The sequence below is a fragment of the Phoca vitulina genome, unplaced genomic scaffold (genome assembly GCF_004348235.1).
Source record: "Phoca vitulina isolate PV1807 unplaced genomic scaffold, GSC_HSeal_1.0 scaffold61, whole genome shotgun sequence".
Lineage (NCBI taxonomy): Eukaryota > Metazoa > Chordata > Mammalia > Carnivora > Phocidae > Phoca > Phoca vitulina.
Genome location: NW_022589764.1, coordinates 6,841,572 through 6,865,122, shown reverse-complemented (window position 1 = coordinate 6,865,122; position 23,551 = coordinate 6,841,572). Strand labels below are relative to the sequence as shown.

Sequence of the window (23,551 nt, the reverse complement as noted above, 5' to 3'; positions counted from 1 at the left end):
AAGTACAGACATTATACTAGCTTTGAAGACCTTTCATTTTTCCCTGTCCCCTGCCTGCCTCTAGCCTGGTAACCTACTGCCCTTCTGTGCCCTCTTCCCTGTCATACACAGCTCGGCCCCATGGCAGCTTCCTGTGGCTCCCCTGCCCTAGCCTGCTCCTCTGTCCTCTGGGTCCATACTCTCAGTATTTCCTCTGCTCCAAAAGCTGTGCCCTACCCTCTGGCTGCAGCTTGGCTATCACTTCCTGTGGACAGCCGCACTTCCCCCTATTGTGTAGCACTGCTCATGGTGAGGTAGCCTTGCCTGCTTCTTGGTCCACCCCCTACACCTGGGAGCTGCTGGTAGCCTGCTCACACCTGGCATGTGGTGGGCATTCCCTGAATATTTGGGTAAGTAGTGGAGGAACAACCAAAACAGTGTCATCGACTATGAGGTAAAAACATACTTTCTTTTTTTTTATGTTAATCACCATATATTACATCACTAGTTTTTGATGTAGTGTTCCATGATTCATTGTTTGCATATAACACCCAGTGCTCCATGCAGAACGTGCCCTCTTTAATACCCATCACCGGGCTAACCCATTCCCCACCCCCCTCCCCTCTAGAACCCTCAGTTTGTTTCTCAGAGTCCACAGTCTCTCATGGTTCGTCTCCCCTCTGATTCCCCCCCTTCATTTTTCCCTTCCTTCTTTTTTTTTTTTTTTTTTTTTTTTTTAACATATAATGTATTATTTGTTTCAGAGGTACAGGTCTGTGATTCAACAGTCTTTTTTTTTTTTTCTTTAAAGATTTTATTTATTTGACAGAAAGAGACACCGCGAGAGAGGGAACACAAGCAGGAGGAGTGGGAGAGGGAGAAGCAGGAGGAGTGGGAGAGGGAGAAGCGGAGCAGGGAGCCCGATGCGGGGCTCGATCCCAGGACCCTGGGATCATGACCTGAGCCGAAGGCAGATGCTTAACGACTGAGCCACCCATGCGCCCCTGTGATTCAACAGTCTTAACACAATTCACAGCACTCACCATAGCACATACCCTCCCCAATGTCTGTCACCCAGCCACCCCATCCCTCCCACCCCCCACCACTCCAGCAACCCTCAGTTTGTTTCCTGAGATTAAGAATTCCTCATATCAGTGAGGTCATATGATACATGTCTTTCTCTGATTGACTTATTTCGTTCAGCATAATACCCTTCAGTTCCATCCACATCGTTGCAAATGGCAAGATTTCATTCCTTTTGATGGCTGCCTAATATTCCATTGTATATATATACCACATCTTCTTTATCCGTTCATCTGTCGATGGACATCTTGGCTCTTCCCATAGTTTGGCTATTGTGGACATTGCTGCTATAGACATCGGGGTGCCCGTACCCCTTCGGATCCCTACATTTGTATCTTTGGGGTAAATACCCAGTAGTGCAATTGCTGGATCGTATGGTAGCTCTATTTTCAACTTTTTGAGGAACCTCCATACTGTTTTCCAGAGTGGCTGCACCAGCTTGCATTCCCACTAACAGTGTAGGAAGGTTCCCCTTTCTCCGCATCCCCGCCGACATCTGTCATTTCCTGACTTGTTAATTTTAGCCATTCTGACTGGCGTGAGGTGGTATCTCATTGAGGTTTTGATTTGGATTTCCCTGATGCCAAGCGATGTTGAGCACTTTTTCATGTGTCTGTTGGCCATTTGGATGTCTTCTTTGGAAAAACGTCTGTTCATGTCTTCTGCCCATTTCTTGATTGGATCATTTGTTCTTTGGGTGTTGAGTTTAATAAGTGGTTTATAGATTTTGGATACTAGCCCTTTATCTGCTATGTCATTTGCAAATATCTTCTCCTATACTGTCGGTTGTCTTTTGGTTTTGTTGACTGTTTCTTTTGTTGTGCAAAAGCTTTTTATCTTGATCAAGTCCCAATAGTTCATTTTTGCCCTTGCTTCCCTTGCCTTTGGCAATGTTTCTAGGAAGAAGTTGCTGCAGCTGAGATCGAAGAGGTTGCTGCCTGTGTTCCCCTTTAGGATTTTGATGGACACCTGTCTCACATTTAGGTCTTTCATCCATTTTGCATCTATTTTTGTGTGTGGTGTAAGGAAATGGTCCAGTTTCATTCTTGTGCATGTGGCTGTCCAATTTTCCCAACACCATTTGTTGAAGAGACTCTCTTTTTTCCATTGGACATTCTTTCCTGCTTTGTCAAAGATTAGTTGAACATAGAGTTGAGGGTCCATTTCTGTGCTCTCTGTTCTGTTCTATTGATCTATGTGTCTGTTTTTGTGCCAGTACCAGACTGTCTTGATGATTCCAGCTTTGTAATAGAGCTTGACGTCATCTTAAGAACACCACAGATGGCAATCAAGATCTCAAAATCAAGATCTCACCTTCCCCAAAATGGAGACACAACACGTATTAAAAAAAAAAAAAAGCTCTATTTGTAATAGAGCTTGAAGTCCGGAATTGTGATGTCACCAGCTCTGCTTTTCTTTTTCAACATTCCTCTGTCTATTTGGGGTCTTTTCTGGTTCCATACAAATTTTAGGATTCTTTGTTCCATTTCTTTGAAAAAAGTGGATGGTATTTTGATAGGGATTGCATTAAATGTGTAGATTGCTCTAGGTAGCATTGACATCTTCACAATATTTGTTCTTCCAATCCATGAGCATGGAACATTTTTCCATTTCTTTGTGTCTTCCTCAATTTCTTTCATGAGTATTTTATAGTTTTCTGAGTACAGATTCTTTGCCTCTTTGGTTAGATTTATTCCTAGGTATCTTATGGTTTTGGGTGCAACTGTAAATGGGATCGACTCCTTAATTTCTCTTTCTTCTGTCTTGTTGGTGTATAGGAATGCCACTGATTTCTGTGCATTGATTTTATATCCTGCCACTTTACTGAATTTCTGTATGAGTTCTAGCAGTTTTGGGGTGGAGTCTTTTGGGTTTTCCACATAAAGTATCATATCATCTGCAAAGAGTGAGAGTTTGACTTCTTCTTTGCCAATTTGGATGCCTTTGATTTCTTTTTGTTGTCTGATTGCTGTGTCTAGAACTTCTAATACTATGTTGAATAGCAGTGGTGATAGTGGACATCCCTGCCGCGTTCCTGACCTTAGGGGGAAAGCTCTCAGTTTTTCCCCATTGAGAATGATACCAGACAAGACAGTCTGGTACTGGCACAAAAATATTGAGGTATGTACCTTCTGTCCCTATACGCTGAAGAGTTTTGGTCAAGAAAGGATGCTGTACTTTGTCAAATGCTTTTTCTGCATCTATTGAGAGGATCATATGGTTCTTGTTTTTTCTTTTATTAATGTATTGTATCACACTGATTGATTTGCAGATGTTGAACCAACCTTGCAGTCCAGGGATAAATCCCACTTGGTCGTGGTGAATAATCCTTTTAATGGACTGTTGGATCCTATTGGCTAGTATTTTGGTAAGAATTTTTGCCTCCATGTTCATCAAGGCTATTTGTCTGTAATTCTCCTTTTGGATGGGGTCTTTGGTTTTGGGATCAAGGTAATGGTGGCCTCATAAAACGAGTTTGGAAGTTTTCCTTCCATTTCTATTTTTTGGAACAGTTTCAGAAGAATAGGTAGTAATTCTTCTTTAAATGTTTGGTAGAATTCCCCTGGGAAGCCATCTGGCCCTGGGCTTTTGTTTGTTGGGAGATTTTTGATTACTGCTTCAATTTCTTTAGTGGTTATAGGTCTGTTCAGGTTTTCTATTTCTTCCTGGTTCAGTTTTGGGAGTTGATACATCTCTAGGAATGCATCCATTTCTTCCAGATTATCTAATTTGCTGGCATAGAGTTGCTCATAATATGTTCTTGTAATTGTTTGTATTTCTCTGGTGTTGATTGTGATCTCTCCTCTTTCATTCATGATTTTGTTGATTTGGGTCATTTCTGTTTTCTTTTTGATAAGTCTGGCCAGGGGTTTATCAATCTTGTTAATTCTTTCAAAGAACCAGCTCCTTGTTTCGTTGATCTGTTCTACTGTTCTTTTGGTTTCTATTTCATTGATTTCTGCTCTGATCTTTATTATTTCTCTTCTCCTGATGGGTTTAGGCTTTATTTGCTGTTCTTTCTCCAGCTCCTTTAGGTGTAGGGTTAGGTTGTGTATTTGAGACTTTTCTTGTTTCTTGAGAAAGGCTTGTATTGCTATATACTTTCCTCTTAGGACTGCCTTTGCTCCATCCCAAAGATTTTGAACAGTTGTTTTCATTTTCATTTGTTTTCCATGAAATTTTTTAATTCTTCTTTAATTTCCTGGTTGACCCATTCATTCTTTAGTAGGATGCTCTTTAGCCTCCATGTATTTGAGTTCTTTTCAACTTTCCTCTTGTGATTGAGCTCTAGTTTCAAAGCATTGTGGTCTGAAAATATGCAGGGAATGTTTCCAGTCTTTTGGTACCGGTTGAGATGTGATTTATGACCTAGGATGTGATCTATTCTGGAGAATGTTCCATGGGCACTAGAGAAGAATGTGTATTCTGTTGCTTTGGGATGGAATGTTCTGAATATATCTGTGAAGTTCATTTGGTCCAGTATGTCATTTAAAGTCTTTATTTCCTTGTTGATCTTTTGCTTAGACGATCTGTCCATTTCAGTGAGGGGGGTGTTAAAGTCCCCCACTATTATTGTATTGTTGTCAATGTGTTTCTTTGCTTCTGTTATTAATTGGCTTATATAATTGGCTGCTCCCATGTTAGGGGCATAGATATTTACAATTGTTAGATCTTCTTGTTGGGTAGACCCTTTAAGTAGGATACAGTGTCCTTCCTCATCTCTTATTACAGTCTTTGGTTTAATAGCCTTTTTGATTTCAACTTGGTTAGATTTTAGTTCTTTTATTTCTCCAGAAAGGGTTTCTCTAATATCTTCCATGCTTTTTTCAAGCCCAGCTAGTATCTTTAAAATCATCATTCTGAACTCTAGTTCTGATGTCTTACTAATGTCCATATTGATTAGGTCCCTGGCAGTTGGTACTGCCTCTTGTTTTTTTTTTTTTTTTGAGGTGATTTTTTCCGTCTTGTCATTTTGTCCAGAGGAGAATAGATGAATGAGAGAACAAAATGCTAACAGGGTAACAACATCCCCAGAAAAATATACACTAAACAAATCAGAAGAGACCTGAAACCGGGGGAAAAGAAAGGGAAAGAAAGAAAAGAGAAAAAAAAAAAAGATAAAAAACAAACAAACAAAAAAACAGAATATGATCAAATATGATCAGGCTGGTGCATAGATCAGTGCCACACACTAGATTTTGGGTGTATTTTGGTCTGTTAGAAGAAAGTGCCTCCCAAAATTTTAAAGAAAGAAAAACTTACATATGTACAAAAATAAGGGTTAATACGATGAAGGGATGGAATATGACTGTAAAGATGAAAATTATAAAAGATTTTATAAAAGGAATTGATAAGAAGTTGGTTGAAAAAAGAAAGAAGAGGATTAAAAAAAAATGTGATCAGGCAGGAGACTAGAACAAAGCCATACACTAGAGACTTAGGGTATATTTTGGTCTGTTAGAGGAAACTGTATCCCAAAATTTTATAGAGAGAATAACTTACATGTATATATATATACCAAAAATAAGGTTAACTACTATGAAGGGATAGAATATGACTCTAAAAATGAAAAATAAAAAAAGATTTTTTAAAAAAGGATTGATAAAATGTTGGTTGAAAAAGGGAAAAAGAAAAATTCAAAAAAAAAAAAAGAAAAAGAAAGTTAAAAAAAATAACTTTGAAAGACTAAAGAATCATGGGAAAAAAGCCATGAATTCTATGTGCAGTATTCCCCTAGCGCTGGAGTTCTGCTGTTCTCATTGATCGGTAAACTTGGTCTTGGCTGGCTGTTCTTGCTGATCTTCTGGGGGAGGGGCCTGTTGCCGTGATTCCCAAATGTCTTTGCCGGAGGCAGAATTGCCCCGCCCTTGCTGGTCCGGGCTAAAGTAATCTGCTCGGGTTTGCTCTTGGGAGCTTGTTCCCTGCAAGCTTTCCATACAGCTTTGGAGGACGAGAGTGAAAACGGCGGCCTCCCAATCTCCTCCCTGGAGGAGCCAGAGGAGCCGAGAACTCGGGGCCCCGCTCCTCAGTGCGCCCACAGAGAAAAGCAGTCAATCACTCCTGTCTCCCCGGTCTCCGGCCGCGCTCCGTGCTCACCTGGCCTGTGACCAAGCGTTTCTATCTCTGGCTCACGACCCCACGTGGAGTCTCCAAAACCAGCAGATCCCTGTGGTGTGCTTCCGTGCCACTACTTCCGGGGGAGGAAGGGGAGTCTCCCCGGATCTGCCGCTTGTTGGGTCCCTGCTGGAGGAGCAGTGGCCCGACTGTGCCGCGGATCATGGTTTATGGCAACCCCGCCTGAGCTCAGAGCCCGCGCCTAGGCTCCGTCTCTGCAGCCAGCTTCCCTGCTCCAACACCTGGGAGCTCTGCTGCACTCAGGCACCCCCAGTCTTTCTGTGACCACGAGGGTCCTGAGACCACACTGTCCCTGAGAGGGTTCCACCCCCCGCTTAGCCACTGGAGCGACGTCCCTCAGCGGAGCTGACTTCTAAAAGTTCTGATTTTGTGCTCCGCGGCTCTATCACTTGCCAGAAGCGGCCGACGGAGGCCCCCTCCCCCGCCATCTATTTTCCCGAATATCGCCTCAGATTCACTTCTCCGCACATCCTACCTTCCAGAAAGTGGTCGTTTTTCTGTTCAGAGAGTTGCTGCTATTCTTTTTTTTTATCTCCTGTTGAGTTTGTAGGTGTTCAGAATGGTTTGATCCGTATCTAACTGAATTCCTGGCACCAGATGAAATTTAGGTTTCCTGCTCCTCTGCCATCTTGCTCCTCCAAACCATACTTTATTTCTTAATTTAATTTAATTTGGTGTTAACTCTTCAGAATATTTCTTTTGCTCCCATTTCAGATTGAAGAAGAAATAAATGGCTGTTTGCAGTTTTTGCAATCTGTTTACTCAACATTTGGCTTCTCCTTTCAATTAAATTTGTCAACAAGACCTGAAAACTTCCTAGGAGAGGTTGAGATATGGGATGAAGCTGAAAAGGTAGGGGGAGACAGAGTGCACACCTTCCTTTCTGTGAGTGTGGAAACCACCTGAGTGACTGTAGTTACTTTGCATGAGGAGGATGCCATGCTTTGCAATAGAAGGGTTTAAATTGGAAGTTATGGGATAAATACACAGATTATAGAATGTGGTTGTCCAGTTTTCTTCGTAACAGTGATAATAACAATATATTTGTTTCAAATAGTTTAAAATTTATATCAGGTTTTTATTTATACTCTTTCAGTCTCAGTCACTAATAACCAATTTCCTAAGTTTTTAAAGGAATCCTCTGATTTGCAGGTACTCTTGGTGTGTGTTCAGCTTATTTTAAACTGTTGCCTGTTGAGCCAGCTTAGTGTGATTCATAGATGTAGATGCACACACCCGATGCTTGAATCCTCTCCGCAGTCACAGCCTCTAGTGCTATCCTCTATCTAAAGGCACCCAGAGACTCACATGTAACATCTCAGCTTTGGAGAACAAGATTAAGGAGCTCATGATGCTTCTCTCTCTCTCTCTTTTTTTTCCCTTCTTACTAAACATGAAAAGAATACAGTACATTTCCTGTGTCAGTTTTTATTTGAAATGAGGATGGTATTATGGCCAGACACCCCAGGAATGCCTAAACCCTGACCTGCCTATTGATCCACCTTTTCATAGAATATTCACAGACGATGATCATATAGATCATTAAGGAACTAGAATCAGAGGAACACTATATTGATAGTGTTAGTTAGTTTTCTGTTCGGTACTGAGGCAGGCAGAGAGTGGGTAGAAGCAGTTTAGGCTTGAGATCTAATTACGGCCTTCTCCTCCCCACTGTCCCATGCCCATCCTAAATGCACCTTCTTCCGTATCTGTTGCATAGAGGAAGACAGTCAAATTAGACAGCCTGCCCCTGCCTAGCCACATGGAGGTAGGAAGAGGAAAAGAGGGCACAAAGCTTGACTCTGGAACACGTTTTGCCTATTTTCAAAAAGGTTAGCTCCATGAGTGAATTATAGAATAAGCATTAAGGTCTGAAATGATGATGATGATGACGATGATGGTGATAACACCTAAGGTTATGGTGGGCTTAAGTGGAATAATTTATGTGAGGAATTTGTCATAGTGCCAGGCACATGTAAGTGTTCAGTAAATGCTACGTGTTGGTATTATTAATAGTAGTAGTATTATCATTATTACCACTCCATACATGGAGTTCAGGGGGCCAAAAAGTGGGTGGACCAGGTGTGGGCCTGGCACGGGGAGAATGGGCCGGGCTGTCCCACCAACATTTTGCTCTCTTTTAGCTCACTGATTGTTCCTTTAGAAGATGGGAATCCTTCCACTCTGGGGGAATTTCTCCCATGATGTCTACCCCTGATCTGGGAATCAGTGAGATGAATATATTTTTTTTGTCTTCAGATGTCTTTGAAATGCTTTGAAAGAGACAGTAGTTAAGTCAGCTCCAAGGCCACATTGTTCCTGGGTCATCAGTTCACCATTACCTTATTTCTTATCTCAGATTGTGTGTAGTTATGGAACCCAGCAGAACTCACTGGAGAGCTATGCAGTGTAACCATCAGATGACAGCTTGTCCAAATAACCAAAATGTCAGGAGCAAAAAATACCCTAGATTTGAATGATGTGAGTCCTGTTTTCTATTAAGTTTCCTCACGAAATCTGTGACCTAAAGAAAATCTACTTTTTCTTGTGAAAATTAAAATCCAAAAGAAATAGTTTAATGTTCTATATGTCCAATTTTTTAATTTAACCTAAGCTCAGCTTTGGGGTTCCCACTCAGATAAATGTGAAGGGAGTCTGGGCTGCTGCTTCAGCAGACCTGATCTGGCCTCTGCCCCTGGAATCTATGTAAATCCACCTGCTCCTTGGAGCCGGAATAACCCCTCTCCAAATCTCTCCTGCATCCCACTTTTCCAGCATTCCAGTGAGCCATTGAGATCCCTAAGAACATTCCAAGCCCACACCCACAAAATTCCAAGCAAATTGATATGTTTAGAGCCCAGCCTGTACCACAGCATAGACCCACAGTGCTATTGGGAGCCAGAGACTTGGTTTACCTGGAAAAGAAGGATAGCCAGCCAGTAGGGGAGAAAAGGAGATATTGATTTCTCCTCTACCAGGGTGCAGGCAGTGTCCACAGATGTGAATTACAGTGGTTCAGTCTCCCCTCAGACATACACTTCCTCCCATACCTTGCATAAACTGAAAGCTTTCTTAGCTTTGGCTGTTCCTATTAGGCCGTCTGATTACTGTGTCCTCAGAGGCCCAGTGAGGATCAGTGCCCTCTACTTTATGCTTTTCCCCCCAAACTGGCCCTTTTTTGGCTTTTTAATTCCCTGAGAGCCCCCTAAATTCTCCCTATCACTTAGTTCCCTCCTGCAGCAGGTCCTCATTTTCTCTGGGAATATATTCCAGTATCTCTTCTTGCAGAAGCAGAGTAAGGCAGAGGCTAGCCTCCCAACCTGTGAAATGAATCTGTGGTGGTGGCCTTCTCCAGTCCTAGGTAGAACGCAAGCTGCTCTAGGAGGGTCAGGCCCATGAGGGAGCCTCCTGGGATCTCAGCCAAGACCAGCACCTGACGCACTCTAACTGAGATCCTAGAAAATCCTGCCAGGACCCCATGAGTTAGCTTTCTTGATGACTCTGGCTTTGGACCCCAGCCACCACCACTGCTTTGACTTCCCTGTTAGCAGTTTATTCCCAAATGTCAACCCCCTCATGGGCACCGATATATTGAGGTGATGACAGGACTTTGGATGCTGGTATGGCAGTATTCTGGCCAGGGACTTAGGAATGCCCAGGTGCTTCCCAAGGAAGCTATATCCATAGGAAATAGCCAGAAGACTCAAAGACACTTATATTAATACTTATACCCAATCACCAGCAGTTCTGAGGGTTTTCACTACAGTCTAAAATCAAAGAATTTATGTGGCTTAGGCTGAAGATCAAAGTGGGCCTCCTGCTCCCACCCACTATAAATCATAAAGGACACCCCTCCCTAGCTACATGTACAGAGGTATAGAAAAGCAAGAGACAGTAGCAAGGCCCTTCCCCTTGACCTTCTTACCCACCTAAACACAGAGCGGATGGGGGAACACAGGGTGGATAAAGGAGAAAGATCAAAGTTTCATGCCTTTTAATGAGTGGAGGCATCACCTACTAAGAGTTGGGAAGTGTGTAGGCGGAGGGGGCCTGCATTGGCTTCCCTAAACACTTGCCTGGAATTCACTGGAACAGCTTAGTACATTGTCTTTTAATTTTTCCAGTTACAGTGTGTATGAGAGCAAGTACCATCTTAATCATCTTTATGTAGCCCCTGCTCAGTAATTTATTGGATATAAAACATGCCCAATAAATATATGTTAAGCTAAAATAGAATATAATTAAGATTTGTAATAACTTATTTTTTTGAGCTATGTGGCAAAAAATAAAGAGTACAATGACATATAAGTTTTAAATGTTCTCTTCTTTAAAAAAAAAATAGCAACTACAGAACAGCTTGGTGGAATTTGGAAAACCATGGAAGATGAACCCAGGAGATGGAGCATTTTATGGCCCTAAAGTAAGTAGACTATATGCCTCAAAAAGAGTAAAAATTTAAAGGAAAAATAAAAGCTGTCTTTAAGCAAATATCATTTAATTTACAGATTGATATAAAAATCAAGGATGCTATTGGCAGATATCATCAATGTGCTACAATTCAGCTGGACTTCCAACTACCTATTAGATTTAATCTTACATATGTTAGGTGAGTAATTGAATATGACAAATAAAGTAGTACTAATATGCCAATCATTTGTCATTTGAACATTAGCAATACAAAAATAAACATCAATACATGGACTAGTAAATGTCTATTATTATATGTGTGATATACTCATATATTTTTTATATATGATTTTTTCAAGTTTTTATTTAAATTCCAGTTAGTTCACATACAATGTAATATCAGTTTCAGGTGTACAATATGGTGACTCAACACTGCCATACAACACCCAGTGCTCTATCACACGTGCCTCCTTAATCCACATCACCTACTTCACCCATCCTCCCACCCATTCCCTTCTGGTAACCATCAGTTTGTTCTTTATAGTTAAGACTCTGTTTCTTGGTTTGTCTCTTTCTCCCCCCTACCCTTTGCTTGTTAGTTTTGTTTCTTAAATTTCACATAGGATTGAGTTCCACATATGAATGTCTCTCTCTGACTGACTTATTTCACTTAGCATAATACTCTCTGGCTCCATCCATGTTGTTAAAAATGGCAAGATTTCATTCTTTTTTATGGATGAGTAATATTACATTGTGTATATATATACCACTTTTTAAAAAATATTTATTTGAGAGAGAGAGAGAGAGAGAACACAAGCAGGGAGAGGGACAGAGGGAGAAGCAGATCCCCCACTGAACAGGGAGCCTGACATGGGCTTGATTCCAGGACCCTGGGATCATGACCTGAGCCAAAGGCAGACACTTAACCAACTGAGCCACCCAGGCACCCCTGTACTACTTCTTTATCCATTCGTTGATTAGTGGACACTTGGGCTGTTTCCACAGTTTGGCTATTGTAGATAATGCTGCTGTAAACATCAGGATGCATGTACCCTTTTGAATTACTATTTTTGTATTCTTTGGGTAAATACCTAATAGTGCAATTGCTGTATCATAGTGTAGTTCTATTTTTAACTTTCTGAGGAACCTCCATACTGTTTTCTACAGCAGCGGTACCAGTTTGCATTCCCACCAGCAGTACTAGAGGGTTCCTCTTTCTTCATATCCTCTCCAGTACCTGTTGTTTCTTGTTGATTTAGCCATTCTGACAGGTGTGAGGTAGTTTTGATTTGCATTTGATTTCATTGTAGTTTTGATTAGCATTTCCTTGATGGTGAGTGATGTTGAGCATCTTTTCATGTGACTGTTGGCCACCTGGATGCCTTCCTTGGAAAAATGTCTATTCATGTCTTGTGCCCATTTTTTAATTGGATTACTTATTTTATTGTGTGTTGATTTGTATAGTTCTTTATGTATTTTGGAGGCTAACCCTTTATTAGATATGTCACTTATAAATATTCTCCCATTCAGTAGGTTGCCTTTTAGTTTTGTTTCCTTCACTGTGCAGAAGCTTTTTATTTTGATTTAGTCCAATAGTTTATTTTTGCTTTTGTTTCCCTTGCCTGAAAAGACATATCTAGAAAGAAGTTGCTATGGCCATTGTCAAAGTTACTGCCTGTGTTCTCTTCTAGGATTTTTATGGTTTCAGGTCTCACATGTAGGTCTTTAATCCATTTTGAATTTATTTTTGTATATGGTGTAAGAAAGTGGTCCAGTTTCATTTTTTTGCATATAGCTGTCCAGTTTTCCCAACACCATTTGTTGAAGAGACTGTCGTTTCCCCATTGGATGTTATTTCCTGCTTTCTTGAAGATTAATTGACCATATAATTGTAGGTTCATTTCAGGATTTTCAGTACTTTTCTGTTGATCTAGGTGTCTGATTTTGTGCCAATACCATACTGTTTTGATTACTCCAGCTTTGTAATATAACTTGAAGTCCAGAATTGTGGTGCCTCCACCTTTGCTTTTCTTTTTCAAGACTGCTTTGGCTATTTGGGGTCTTTTGGGGTTCCATACAAATTTTAGGATTGTTTGTTCTAGCTATGAAAAATGCTATTGCTATTTTGATATGGATTGCATTAAATGTGCAGATTGCTTTGGGTAGTATGGACATTTTAACAATATTTGTTCTTCCAATCCATGAGCATGGAATGTCTTTCCATTTCTTTTTGTCATCTTTAATTTCTTTCATCAGTGTTTTATGGTTTTCAGAGTACAGGTCTTTTACCTCTTTGGTTAGGTTCGTTCTTGGGTATCTTACTGTTTTTGATTCAGTTGTAAATGGGATTGATTCCTTAATTTCTTTTTCTGCTGTTTCATTATTAGTGTATAGAAATGCAACAGATTTCTGTACATTGCCTTTATATCCTGTGACTTTGCTGAATTCATGTATTAGTTCTAGCAGTTTTTTGGTGGAGTCTTTGGGGTTTTCTATATAGAGTATCATGTGATCCACAAATTACAAAAGTTTTACTTCTTCCTTGCTAATTTGGATGCCTTTTATTTCTTTTTGTTGTGTGATTGCTATGGCTAGGACTTCCAGTACTATGTTGAATAAAAGTGGTGAGAGTGGACATCCCTGTCTTGTTCCTGACGGTAGAGGAAACAGTCTCAGTTTTTCCCCCATTGAGGATGATATTAGCTGTGGGTTTTTCATATATGGCCTTTATGATGTTTCCTCTAAACCTACTTTGTTGAGGGTTTTTATCATGAATGGGTGTTGTACTTTGTAAAATGCTTTTTCTGTATCTATTGAAATGATCATATGGTTCATATCCTTTCATTAATGCGATGTATCATGTTGATTGATTTGCAAATATTGAACCACTCTTGCAACTCAGGAATAAATCCCACTTGATCGTGGTGAATGGTTTTTTAATGTATTGTTGGACTCAGTTTGCGAATATTTTGTTGAGGATTTTTGCATCTATGTTCACCAGAGACATTAGCCTGTAGTTCTCTTTTTTTGTGGTGTCTTATCTGGGTTTGTTATCAGAGTTTTGCTGGCCTCATGGAATGAATTTGGAATTTTTCCTTCCTTTTATATTTTTTGGAATAGTTTGAGAAGAATAGGTATTAACTCTTTAAATTAAAGTTTGGTAGAATTCGCTGTGAAGCCATCTAGTACTGGACTTGTGTTTGTTGGGAGTTTTTCATTACTGATTCCATTTCTTTGCTGGTTATCAATCTGCTCAAGTTTTCTATTTCTTCCTGTTTCAGTTTTGGTAATTTAGAAATAGAAACATATGTTTCTAGAAATTTATGCATTTCTTCGAGGTTGTCCAACTTGTTGGCATGTAGTTTTTCATAATATTCTCTTATAATTTGTTGTATTTCTGTGGTGTTGGTTGATATTTCTCCTCTCTCATCTGTGATTTTACTTATTTGGGTCCTTACTCTTTTTGATAAATCTGACTAGAGGTTTATTAATTTTATTAATTTTTTCAAAAAATCAGCTCCTGGTTTCATTGATCTGTTCTATTGTTTTAGTTTCTATATCATTTATTTCTGCTCTAATCTTTATTATTTCATTCCTTCTGCTGGCTTTAGGTTTCATTTGTTTTTCTTTTTCCAGCTCTATTAAGTATAAGGTTAGGTTGTTCATTTGAGATTTTTCTTGCTTCTTTAGGTAGTACTGTATTACTGTAAACATCCCTCTTAGGACCACTTCGTTGCATCCCAAAGGTTTTGGACCCCTGTGTTTACATTTGTTTCCATGTATTTTTCAATTTCTTCTTTTATTTCCTGGTTGGCCCATTTATTTTTCAGTAGCCTATTATTCAACTTCCATGTATTTGTGGTCTTTCCAGATTTTTTCTTGTAGTTGAGTTCTAGTTCCACAGCATTGTGATCAGAAAAGGTGCATGGTATGACTTCGATCTTCTTAAATTTGTTGAGGCCTGTTTTGTGGCCTAATATGTGATCTGTTCTGGAGAATGTTCCATGTGCGCTTGAAAAGAATGTGTATTCTGCTGTTTTAGGATGGAATGTTCTGAATATATCTCTTAAGTCCATTTGGTACAGTGTGTCATTCAAAGCCATTGTTTCCTTCTTCTGCTTAGATGTCCATACATTGATGTAAGTGGAGTGTTAAAGTTCCATAATATTATTGTGTTATTATCAATGAGTTCCTTTATGTTTGTTATTAATTATTTTACATATTTGGGTGCTTCTATGTTGGGTGCATAACTATTTACAATTGTTATATCTTCTTGTTGGATTGTCCCCTTTATGATTATATAGTGTCCTTCTTTGCCTCTTGTTACAGTCTTGTTTTAAAGTCTAGTTTGTCCAATGTAAGTATTGATTGTTACCCTGGCTTTCTTTTAACATCTATTTGCATGATAAATGTTTCTTCATTCTCTCACTTTCAATCTGCAGATGTTTTTAGGTCTAAAATGAGTCTCTTGTAGACAGCATTTGATGGTTCTTTTTTTTTTTTAATCCATTCTGGCACCCTGTGTCTTTTGATTGGAACATTTAGTACATTTACATTCAAAGTAATTATTGATAGATATGTATTTATTGCCATTTTATTACTTGTTTTTTGGTTGTTTCTGGAGATTTTCTCTGATCCTTTCTTTCGTCTTTCGTGTTTTGCTGATTTTGTTTAGTGATATATTTGGATTTCTTTGTTTTTATTCTTTGCATGTTTATTAGTGGTTTTTGATTTATGGTTACCATTAGGTTTGTATATAACCTTTTCTGCATATAGCAGTCTGTATTAAGTTGTTGGTTGTTTAAGTTTGAACCCATTCTTCTCCTCTCCTCCCCATGTTTTAGGTGTATGTTATTGTATTTTACATCCTTTTTTGGTGAATTCTTTGACTGATTTTTTACAGAAATATTCATTTTTACCACGTTTGTGTTTCCTACCTTTATACTGTCACTTTTGGTCTCTCTCTTCCACTCAGAGAGCCCCCTTTAATATTTCTTGCAGGGCTGGTTTAGTGGTCACAAACTCCTTCAGTTCTTGTTTGTGAAACTTTTTATCTCTCCTTCTATTCTGAATGATAGTCTTGCTGGATAGAGTATTCTTTGCTGCAGATTTTTCCCATTTAGCACTTTCAGTGTATCATGTCACTATCCTCTGGCTTGCAAAGTTTCTGTTGAAAAATCTTCTGCTAGCCTTATGGGTTTTCTCTGGTGAGTTATTGACTTCTTTTGTCTTGCTCTTTTTAAGATTTTTTCTTTATCACTATACTTTGCAAATTTAATTGCAATATATCTTGATGTGGGCCTGCTTTTGTTGATTTTGATGGGAGTTCTCTGTGCCTCCTAGATCTGGATGCCTGTTTCCTTCCCCAGATTAGGGTAGTTTTCAGCTATGATTTTCTCAAATACAGTTTTTGCCCTCTTTTCTCTCTCTTCTGGGACTCCTATAATATGAATGTTGTTACATTTGATGGAGTCACTGAGAACCCCAAGCCTATTGTTGTTTTGCATAATTCTTTGTCTCTTTTGTTCAGCTTAATTACTTCCTATTACTTTGTCTTATAGGTCATTAATTCGTTCCTCTACCTCTTCCAGCCTGCTGTTCTTTGCATCAAGTGTTTTCTTAATCTTGTTTATTACATACTTCATCTCTGTGTGATTCTTTTTTAATTCTTATCTCTGTGGTAAGGATCTCACTGACGTCTTCCTTTCTTTTCTCAATTCCAGTGAGTATCATTATGATCATTACTTTAAATTCTCATCAAGCATGTTACTTACATGTGTTTCACTTAGATCTCTGGTCGTGGCCTTATCTTGTTCATTCATTTGATATAAGTTCCTCTGTCGTCTCATTTTGTCTACATCTCTGCCTGCTTCTCTGTGTTAGAAAATCTAGTTATGTCTTCTACTCCTGAAAGTAATGGCCTTATGAAGAAGAGGTCTTGTAGTGCCCAGGCCTGGCACTTTAGGGAGTGTCTCCATTGTGTGCTGTGTGCTCTGCTCTTGTGTTCTGGCTGTTCTTTCCTTCAAGCTGGTCATCTGCAGAGGCTCTCCTTGCCTGATGTGGGCAGTGTTTGGTCCCTGGGCTGAGTGTGGTGAGTTTTAACTAGGGGTGCTCTGGTCTGCTTCTGAAATGAGACATGTCATCACCTCCACTAGAACTGAGGTCCTGTAGAACTTTCTGATTGGGAGATGTGTTATGGGCAGGGGTCTGTAGTCTTCTGGGGGAGAGGCCCACTGCACTGGGACTGAGGTAAGTGTGACCGAGAAGGGCAGTTCCATTGGAGTGCGGGGGTGGGGAGGTGGGATTTGGTGTGAGCAAGTTAGGCAGCCAGTGTCCACACTGCGCTGCTTCCCAAAGGTGGCTCTGTTTATCCTGAAGCCTGGGGGAGGGAAATGACGCTGGCTAGCTCCTTTGTTCCTGGAGAGGCCTGTCCATGAATGCTTCCTCTCAGGGACTCACTCCAAGAAGAGCAAATATTCTCCCCACTGTGTGCCCCAGGTACTCTTCAGATTGCTTTTTCCATGCTGCCTGCCCCCCGGGTTGTTTGCCTGCCTTCTCTCTAGGACTAGGGCAGTGCCCTCTAGGCTCTATCCCAGCCAAGCCTGCTGATTCTAAAATTCTAGACTTAAAGCCCCACTAGTTGCAAGAACTCATGAAATTCAGTCCCTCTATTTTCTAAGCCAATGGCTATGGGGAAACATTTTCCTTGTGTGTTCCCCCGTGTGCTTGTCTCTCTCTTGCCTTTCAGCACGACCATGGCTCCCTCCACACCACAGCAGCTAGGATCCTTTTCTCCCCTAAACCATGTCTCTGCACTTTCTACCTTCTTTGATGTGTCTTCTTCTCTCCCTTTAGTTGTGGAGTTTGTTCTTTCAGTCTTCAGTTGAATGTTTTTGATTTCTGGGGTATTTAGGATGATTTGATAGTTAGCTAGCTGTATTCATGGGATGAGGCAAGCCTAAGGTCCTCTTACTTCACCACTATCTTCCTGTCCCCGGTTCCCAATATACTCATATATTTATGTACCTGCTTATAATGTATTTGGGGATCAACGAGAATTTTCTGAGGACATGATCTAGTGGGGGAAGGAAGATAAGTAAGTATAAGATTAGAGATATGAACAAAGTACTTTAAAACAATCAAAGCTGCTAACTCCCTGATGTGAGGAGGGATGACTTTATAAAGAGTGAACATTGGGTCTGTATCTTGAGGGTGAGGTATTTGCCAGGGAGAGCAGAGTAAAAAGGCAATTTTGTCACTGCACACCAACAGCTTTTTAAAAAAAATAATTCTTAATATATAGTAAAGTTGCATATGTGTGTGGTGTGTGTATGTGTGTGTACAGTTCTATGAATTTTCACACCCATAGTTGTGTGCCACCACCAAATTATGATTCCATCATTCCAGCAAACTCCTGTGCTGCTCCCCTGTCATCATATTCTCCTCCCATCCCTTGCCCTTAGCAATCATGAATATGTTGTCCGTCCCTATAATTTTGCCTTTTACAGAATGCTATATATATGGAATGATATAGTATAAAACGTTTTGAGACTGGCTTTTTTCACTCAGCATAATGTCTTAGAGATTCATCCATGCTTTTGCATGTATCAGTAATTTATTCCTTTTACTACTGACTAGTATGCTGTTATATGGATGCACCACAATTTGTTTTTCCAATCACTCATAAAAAGGCATTTGGTTCATTTCCAGTTTTGGGTGATTATGAGTAGAGCTGCTATAAACACTAATGTATAGGCTTTTGAGTGAATGTAAGTTTTCATTTCTCTGGGGTATAGACCTAGGAATGGGGCATATGGTAAGTGTGTGTTTAACTTTTAAGAAACTGACACACTATTTTCCAGAGTGGCTGTGCCATTTTGCATTCTCACTAGCAATATATGAGAATTCCAGGTGTTCTGTATTCTTGCCAGCCCTTGGTTTTCTCAGGATTTGTTTCTTTCTTTTTTTCTTTTTTTCTTTTTTTTAAGCCATTCTAATAGGGGTGTAGTAGTATTTCCCCTTGGTTTAATTTTGTATTTCTCTAGTAGCTAATGATGTTAACATCTTTTCATATATTTATATGCCATTCATACATTCTCTTTGGTTAAGTGTCTGTTCAAGTCTTCTGCTCATTTTTAAATTGGGTTGTTTTCTTACTGTTGAGTTTTGAGAGTTCTTTATATAATTCAAGCCCTTTGATAGATACGTGATTTGCAAACAGTTTCTCCTTATCTATAGCTGTTGTTTTTTCATTTTTTACAGTGAAAGTCTTAACTCTCCCTTCAATCTTGAGTTTTTAATTTCAATGAATTCTAATTTGTAAATTTTTTCTTTTATGGATCATGCTTTTGGCATCATGTCTATAAACACTTTGCCTAAGCACAAACCTTTGCCTAAGCACAAGGTTTTCCTTTATGTTTTATTTTAAAAGTATTCTAATATTAGGTTTTACCTTTGGATCTAAGATCCACTTTGAGCTTGTGTTTGTGTATGATGTGATGTTTAAGTCACAGTTCATTGTTTGCATCTAGATGTCTAATTGTTCTAACACCATTTTTGTAAAAACTGTTCTTTCTGCACTGACTTGCCTTTGGGCCTTTGTCAAAAATCAACCAGACACATTTGTGTGGTCCTATTTTTAGATTTTCAATTCTGTTCCACTGATTCATTGATTATTATCCCTTTATTAATACCATACTGATTCAATTACTGTAGCTTGATATTGTTTTAAAATTAGATAATGTGAATCTTTTATTCTTTTTCAGAGTTGTTTTGGCTTTTCCAACTCTTTTGCTTTCAATAGATCTATTAAAAAAAACAACAACAAAAAACAAAACAAACAAAAAACCCTAGTGAGAATTTTGATTGGAATTGCATTAAATCTAAAGATTAGTTTAGGGTAGAAGTGACTTAACTGTATTGAATCTTTCAATCTATGAACTTCTTTGATTTCTTTCATCAGTTTTTATAGATTTCAGCATACAAGTCCTATACATGTCTTATTAGATTTATACCTAAGTATTTCATTTGAGTGGAGCAGTTGTAGATGGTGTATTGTGTTCTTAATTTTGGCACCTGTGTGTTCATTGGGAAATACAGCTGATTTTTGTATATTGATCTTGTTTGCTGAACTTACATATTCTAGGAGTTTGGGCAGGTTTTTTGTTTGTTTGTTTTTGTTTTTTATTTTTTTTTTGGTAGAATTCTTGGGATTTTTCTATGTAGACAGTCATGCCATCTGCAAATAGAGACAGTTTTACCCTTCCTTTCTCATCTGTATGCTTTTTATTGCCTTCTCTTGCCTCACGGCACTGGCTAGAACTTTCAGCTCTAGGTTGAATAGAGGGATGAGGGTGGAGATGCTCACCTTCTTCCCAATCTTAGGAGGAAAAGCATATAGTTGTTTCACCTTTAAGTACAATTGTTAGGTGTAGGACTTTGTAGGTGCTCTTTATCAAATTAAGGGAGTTTTCCTCTACTCTTAGTTTTCTGAGAGTTTTTATCATAAGTGGATTTTTAAAAAAGATTTTATTTATTTATTAGAGAAAGAGAACACAAGCAGGGTAAGTGTTAGAGGGAGAGGGAGAAGCAGGCTCCCCACTGAGCAGGAAACCCGATATTGGTCTTGATCCCAGGACCCTGGGATCATGACCTGAGCCGAAGACAGACACTTAACCGACTGGGCCACCCAGGCACCCCCAAAATTGATTTTGAATTTTGTCAAATTCCTTTTCTGGATCAATTGATATGTGACTTTTCTTTTTTAGCCCATTCATATGGTGGATTACATTGATTTAGAATGTTGAACCAGCTTTGCATTGCTGGAATAAATTCCACTTGCTCATGGTGTACTGTTTTTATATATTACTGGATTTGAGCTCCTAATAGTTTGCATGTATGTTCATATGGGATATTGGTCTGTGGTTTTCTTTTCTTGCACTATCTTTCACTGGTTTTGGTATTTGAGTAATGCCGGCCTCACAAAATGAATTAGGAAGTAGTCCACTGTCTTTTATTTTCTGGAAGATACTATGTAGAATTGGTTATTTCTTTTTCAAATGTTTGGTAGAATATACCATTAAAACCATCCACTGCTGGAGGTTTTCTTTGGGAAGGTTTTTAATTATGAGTTCATTTTCATTGAGATAGAAGATGTTTATGTTACCTATTTCTTTTTGGTTAAATTGAGATAGTTTGTGCTTTTCAAGGAATTGATTCATTTAAGTTGTTGAATTTATATGCAGAGAGTGTTCATAATATTACACATATTATGCTTTTAATTTCTGTGAGACTGTAGTGATATCTTCTCTTTCATTCATAATATATCTATCTTTGTTCTCTTCTTTGTCAATTTTTCTAGAGGTTCATCAATTTTACTGACCTTTTCAAAGAACTGACTTTTAATTTCATTGATTTTTCTCTATTATGTTTTTAATTTAATTGATGCCTGCTCTTTATTATTTTCTTCCTTTTGCTTGTTTGGGGTTTTCCTATCCTTTTACCTTTACCTTTAATCTTTAAATTCACTGACTCTTTTCTGTCATCGCCTTTGCTGCCATGTCCATCTAGTGAATTTTGTTCATTCCCATCATTGTATTTTTTTAGTTTTACAGTTTCTTTTCTAAGACTTTTATCTTTCTAGTCCTTTCAAGTGTGTTCACCTTCACTTGGAGTATGCTTATAATAGCTGTTTTATAGTCTTCAGTAATTCCACCATCTTTGTCATCTCACTGTTGGAATCTGTTGTCTTTTCCCTTTACCTATTGAGATTAAACTGGTGATTGACATGCCATGTAGCTTTGGATTGCATCCCAGACAGTTTGAATATTAGGAGATGCTGGGTTTGTTTAAATCATAAAGAGATTGTTGATTTCTTTTTTTTTTTTTAGCGGTCGATTTGAAGGGTTAATTAAGTTCAGGCCTTAATTTCCAACATGTCTTCTGTGGGCTGTGGTTCCAATGTGAGTTCAATTTTCAAAGCCTTGGTAGTGCTATTCAGATGTGTCCTGTGTGTGTGCCACCTAGTGGCCAAGTCCCATACACGGTTCAGTTCTCAAGCCTGGTGTTTGCTATTCAGGGTCAGACCTATGCATTTGCAGTTCAGAGGTGAGGCCGGGTGAGTTCATACACTGCTTTATGGGATAGCTCTATTGCACTCCCTGTCTCTGATTTCCCTGGCACTTTTGATTCCCTAGGGTACCTTTTTACAGTCCTATGGCCAGAAAGCTGGGGCTTTAGCTCCCCCTCTTCTCCATGCTCTTTCTGTGACTGTATCTGTGCTAGAAACCAAGCATCAGGAGGTGAGAGAGAGAGAAAAAAAAAAGCAACTGTGATTCATTCCTGACATGTGGGACCATAGCTCTTCTGGTCAGAGAGAAGGATCCCCTTTCTTAGAGTTTTAAGTGCCAGTTTAGTCCCTGCCTCTGTGGGAATGCCTGGGGGCTGGACAGAAGAGAACAGAAAAAAGAGAAAAAGAAACCCTAGGATTTCCTCAACCCCTACTCTTTCTGAAATTTAGGAGTTATTTGTTCTGACTCCTGACCAGGAAATGAGGATTTCTCTTGAAGCTGCTTCTGGTGCATACTTCTTGGTTTGGGGCTGCCTTTTAGTCCAGACCATCAGGCCACACAATACTGGAAGACAAAGTTACAGGAAACTAACTGCTGGTTTGGTGGTACTTCAAATTCTGGTCTCCTTTAGCAATCCACCTGGCACCATTTACTTTTCAGAGTTCTCGGATGGCTGTTCCATGCATTCTTTCCAGGGTATATGTTTGTATTCAGTGAGAGAACTAGGATGGAGCATGCTTACTCCATTTTGCCTGGAACCAGCATCCTGATCTGAGTTAGACAAAATGACAACATCCCTTTAAACTCTTCTCTTATCAGCATGTCTAAGTTTTGGATATAGTGTTGATTAGATAATGTGCTGAGTTGTCTTTTTTTTTTTTTAAAGGTTTTATTTGTTTATTCATGAGAGACAGAGAGAGAGAGGCAAAGGCAGAGGGAGAAGCAGGCTCCCTGCAGAACAGGGAGCCCGATGCAGAACTCGATCCCAGGACCCTGGGATCATGACCTGAACCAAAGGCAGATGCTTAACCAACTGAGCCACCCACGTGCCCTGAGTTGTCTTTCATTCAACATTAATAAAGACAAAAAAGGAAAAATTACTGGCATGTTTCAAATCCAATAATTTTAATAGAATATTTTCCTAATAAGATTCTTTTTTTAAAAAAGATTTTATTTATTTTTGCAAGAGAGAGAGAGTGTGCATGAGTGGGAGAGGGAGGGGCAGAAGGAGAAGCAGACTCTCCACCGAAAAGGGAGCCTGATGTGGGACTCGATCCCAGGACCCTGGGATCATGACCTGAGCCAAAGGCAGACACTTAACCGGCTGAGCCACCCAGAGCCCTTCCTAATAAGATTCTTTTTTTTTTTTTTTTTAAGATTTTATTTATTTATTTGACAGATAGAGACATAGTGAGAGAGGGGACCACAAGCAGGGGGAGTGGGAGAAGGAGAAGCAGGCTTCCCGCCGAGCAGGGAGCCCGATGTGGGGCTCGATCCCAGACCCTGGGACCATGACCTGAGCAGAAGGCAGCTGCTTAACAACTGAGCCATCCAGGCACCCCCCTAATAAAATTCTTATAATAAATGAACAACCACCATTTTCCCAGTATGATTTTATGGATTGATCTCAATTTGTGTCCAAGCCTCAAAAAATCTTTTATTTTGTATTCTTTATCTTGTGTTTTGATTCCTAGTTACAGAGCTACACTAAGAGTTATAAGTTAAAGAGCTGAAGGAATAGTCGAAGTGTTACATATTGAGAGTTACATCAACACATGAAAATAATAAAAATGCTTAGGAGAATGAGGGAGAAAGCACAGACCTTTCAAAAATAAATTTGGGCCTTTTAGGAAAGATGGTATCTTAAGTTCATGTTT

General features: G+C 39.3%; 1 protein-coding gene across 1 annotated transcript in view; it reads left to right on the top strand.

Annotated features, from left to right (window-relative positions):
* The window catches only part of TARS3 (threonyl-tRNA synthetase 3), a 75,613-nt gene that overhangs the window by 37,614 nt on the left and 14,448 nt on the right, over window positions 1–23,551 (top strand). The window contains exons 13-15 of the mRNA XM_032391248.1: window positions 6,913–7,050; window positions 10,541–10,618; window positions 10,704–10,804. Of these exons, the coding sequence (XP_032247139.1) occupies window positions 6,913–7,050; window positions 10,541–10,618; window positions 10,704–10,804 (317 nt within the window). The remainder of the gene's footprint in view (window positions 1–6,912; window positions 7,051–10,540; window positions 10,619–10,703; window positions 10,805–23,551) is intronic.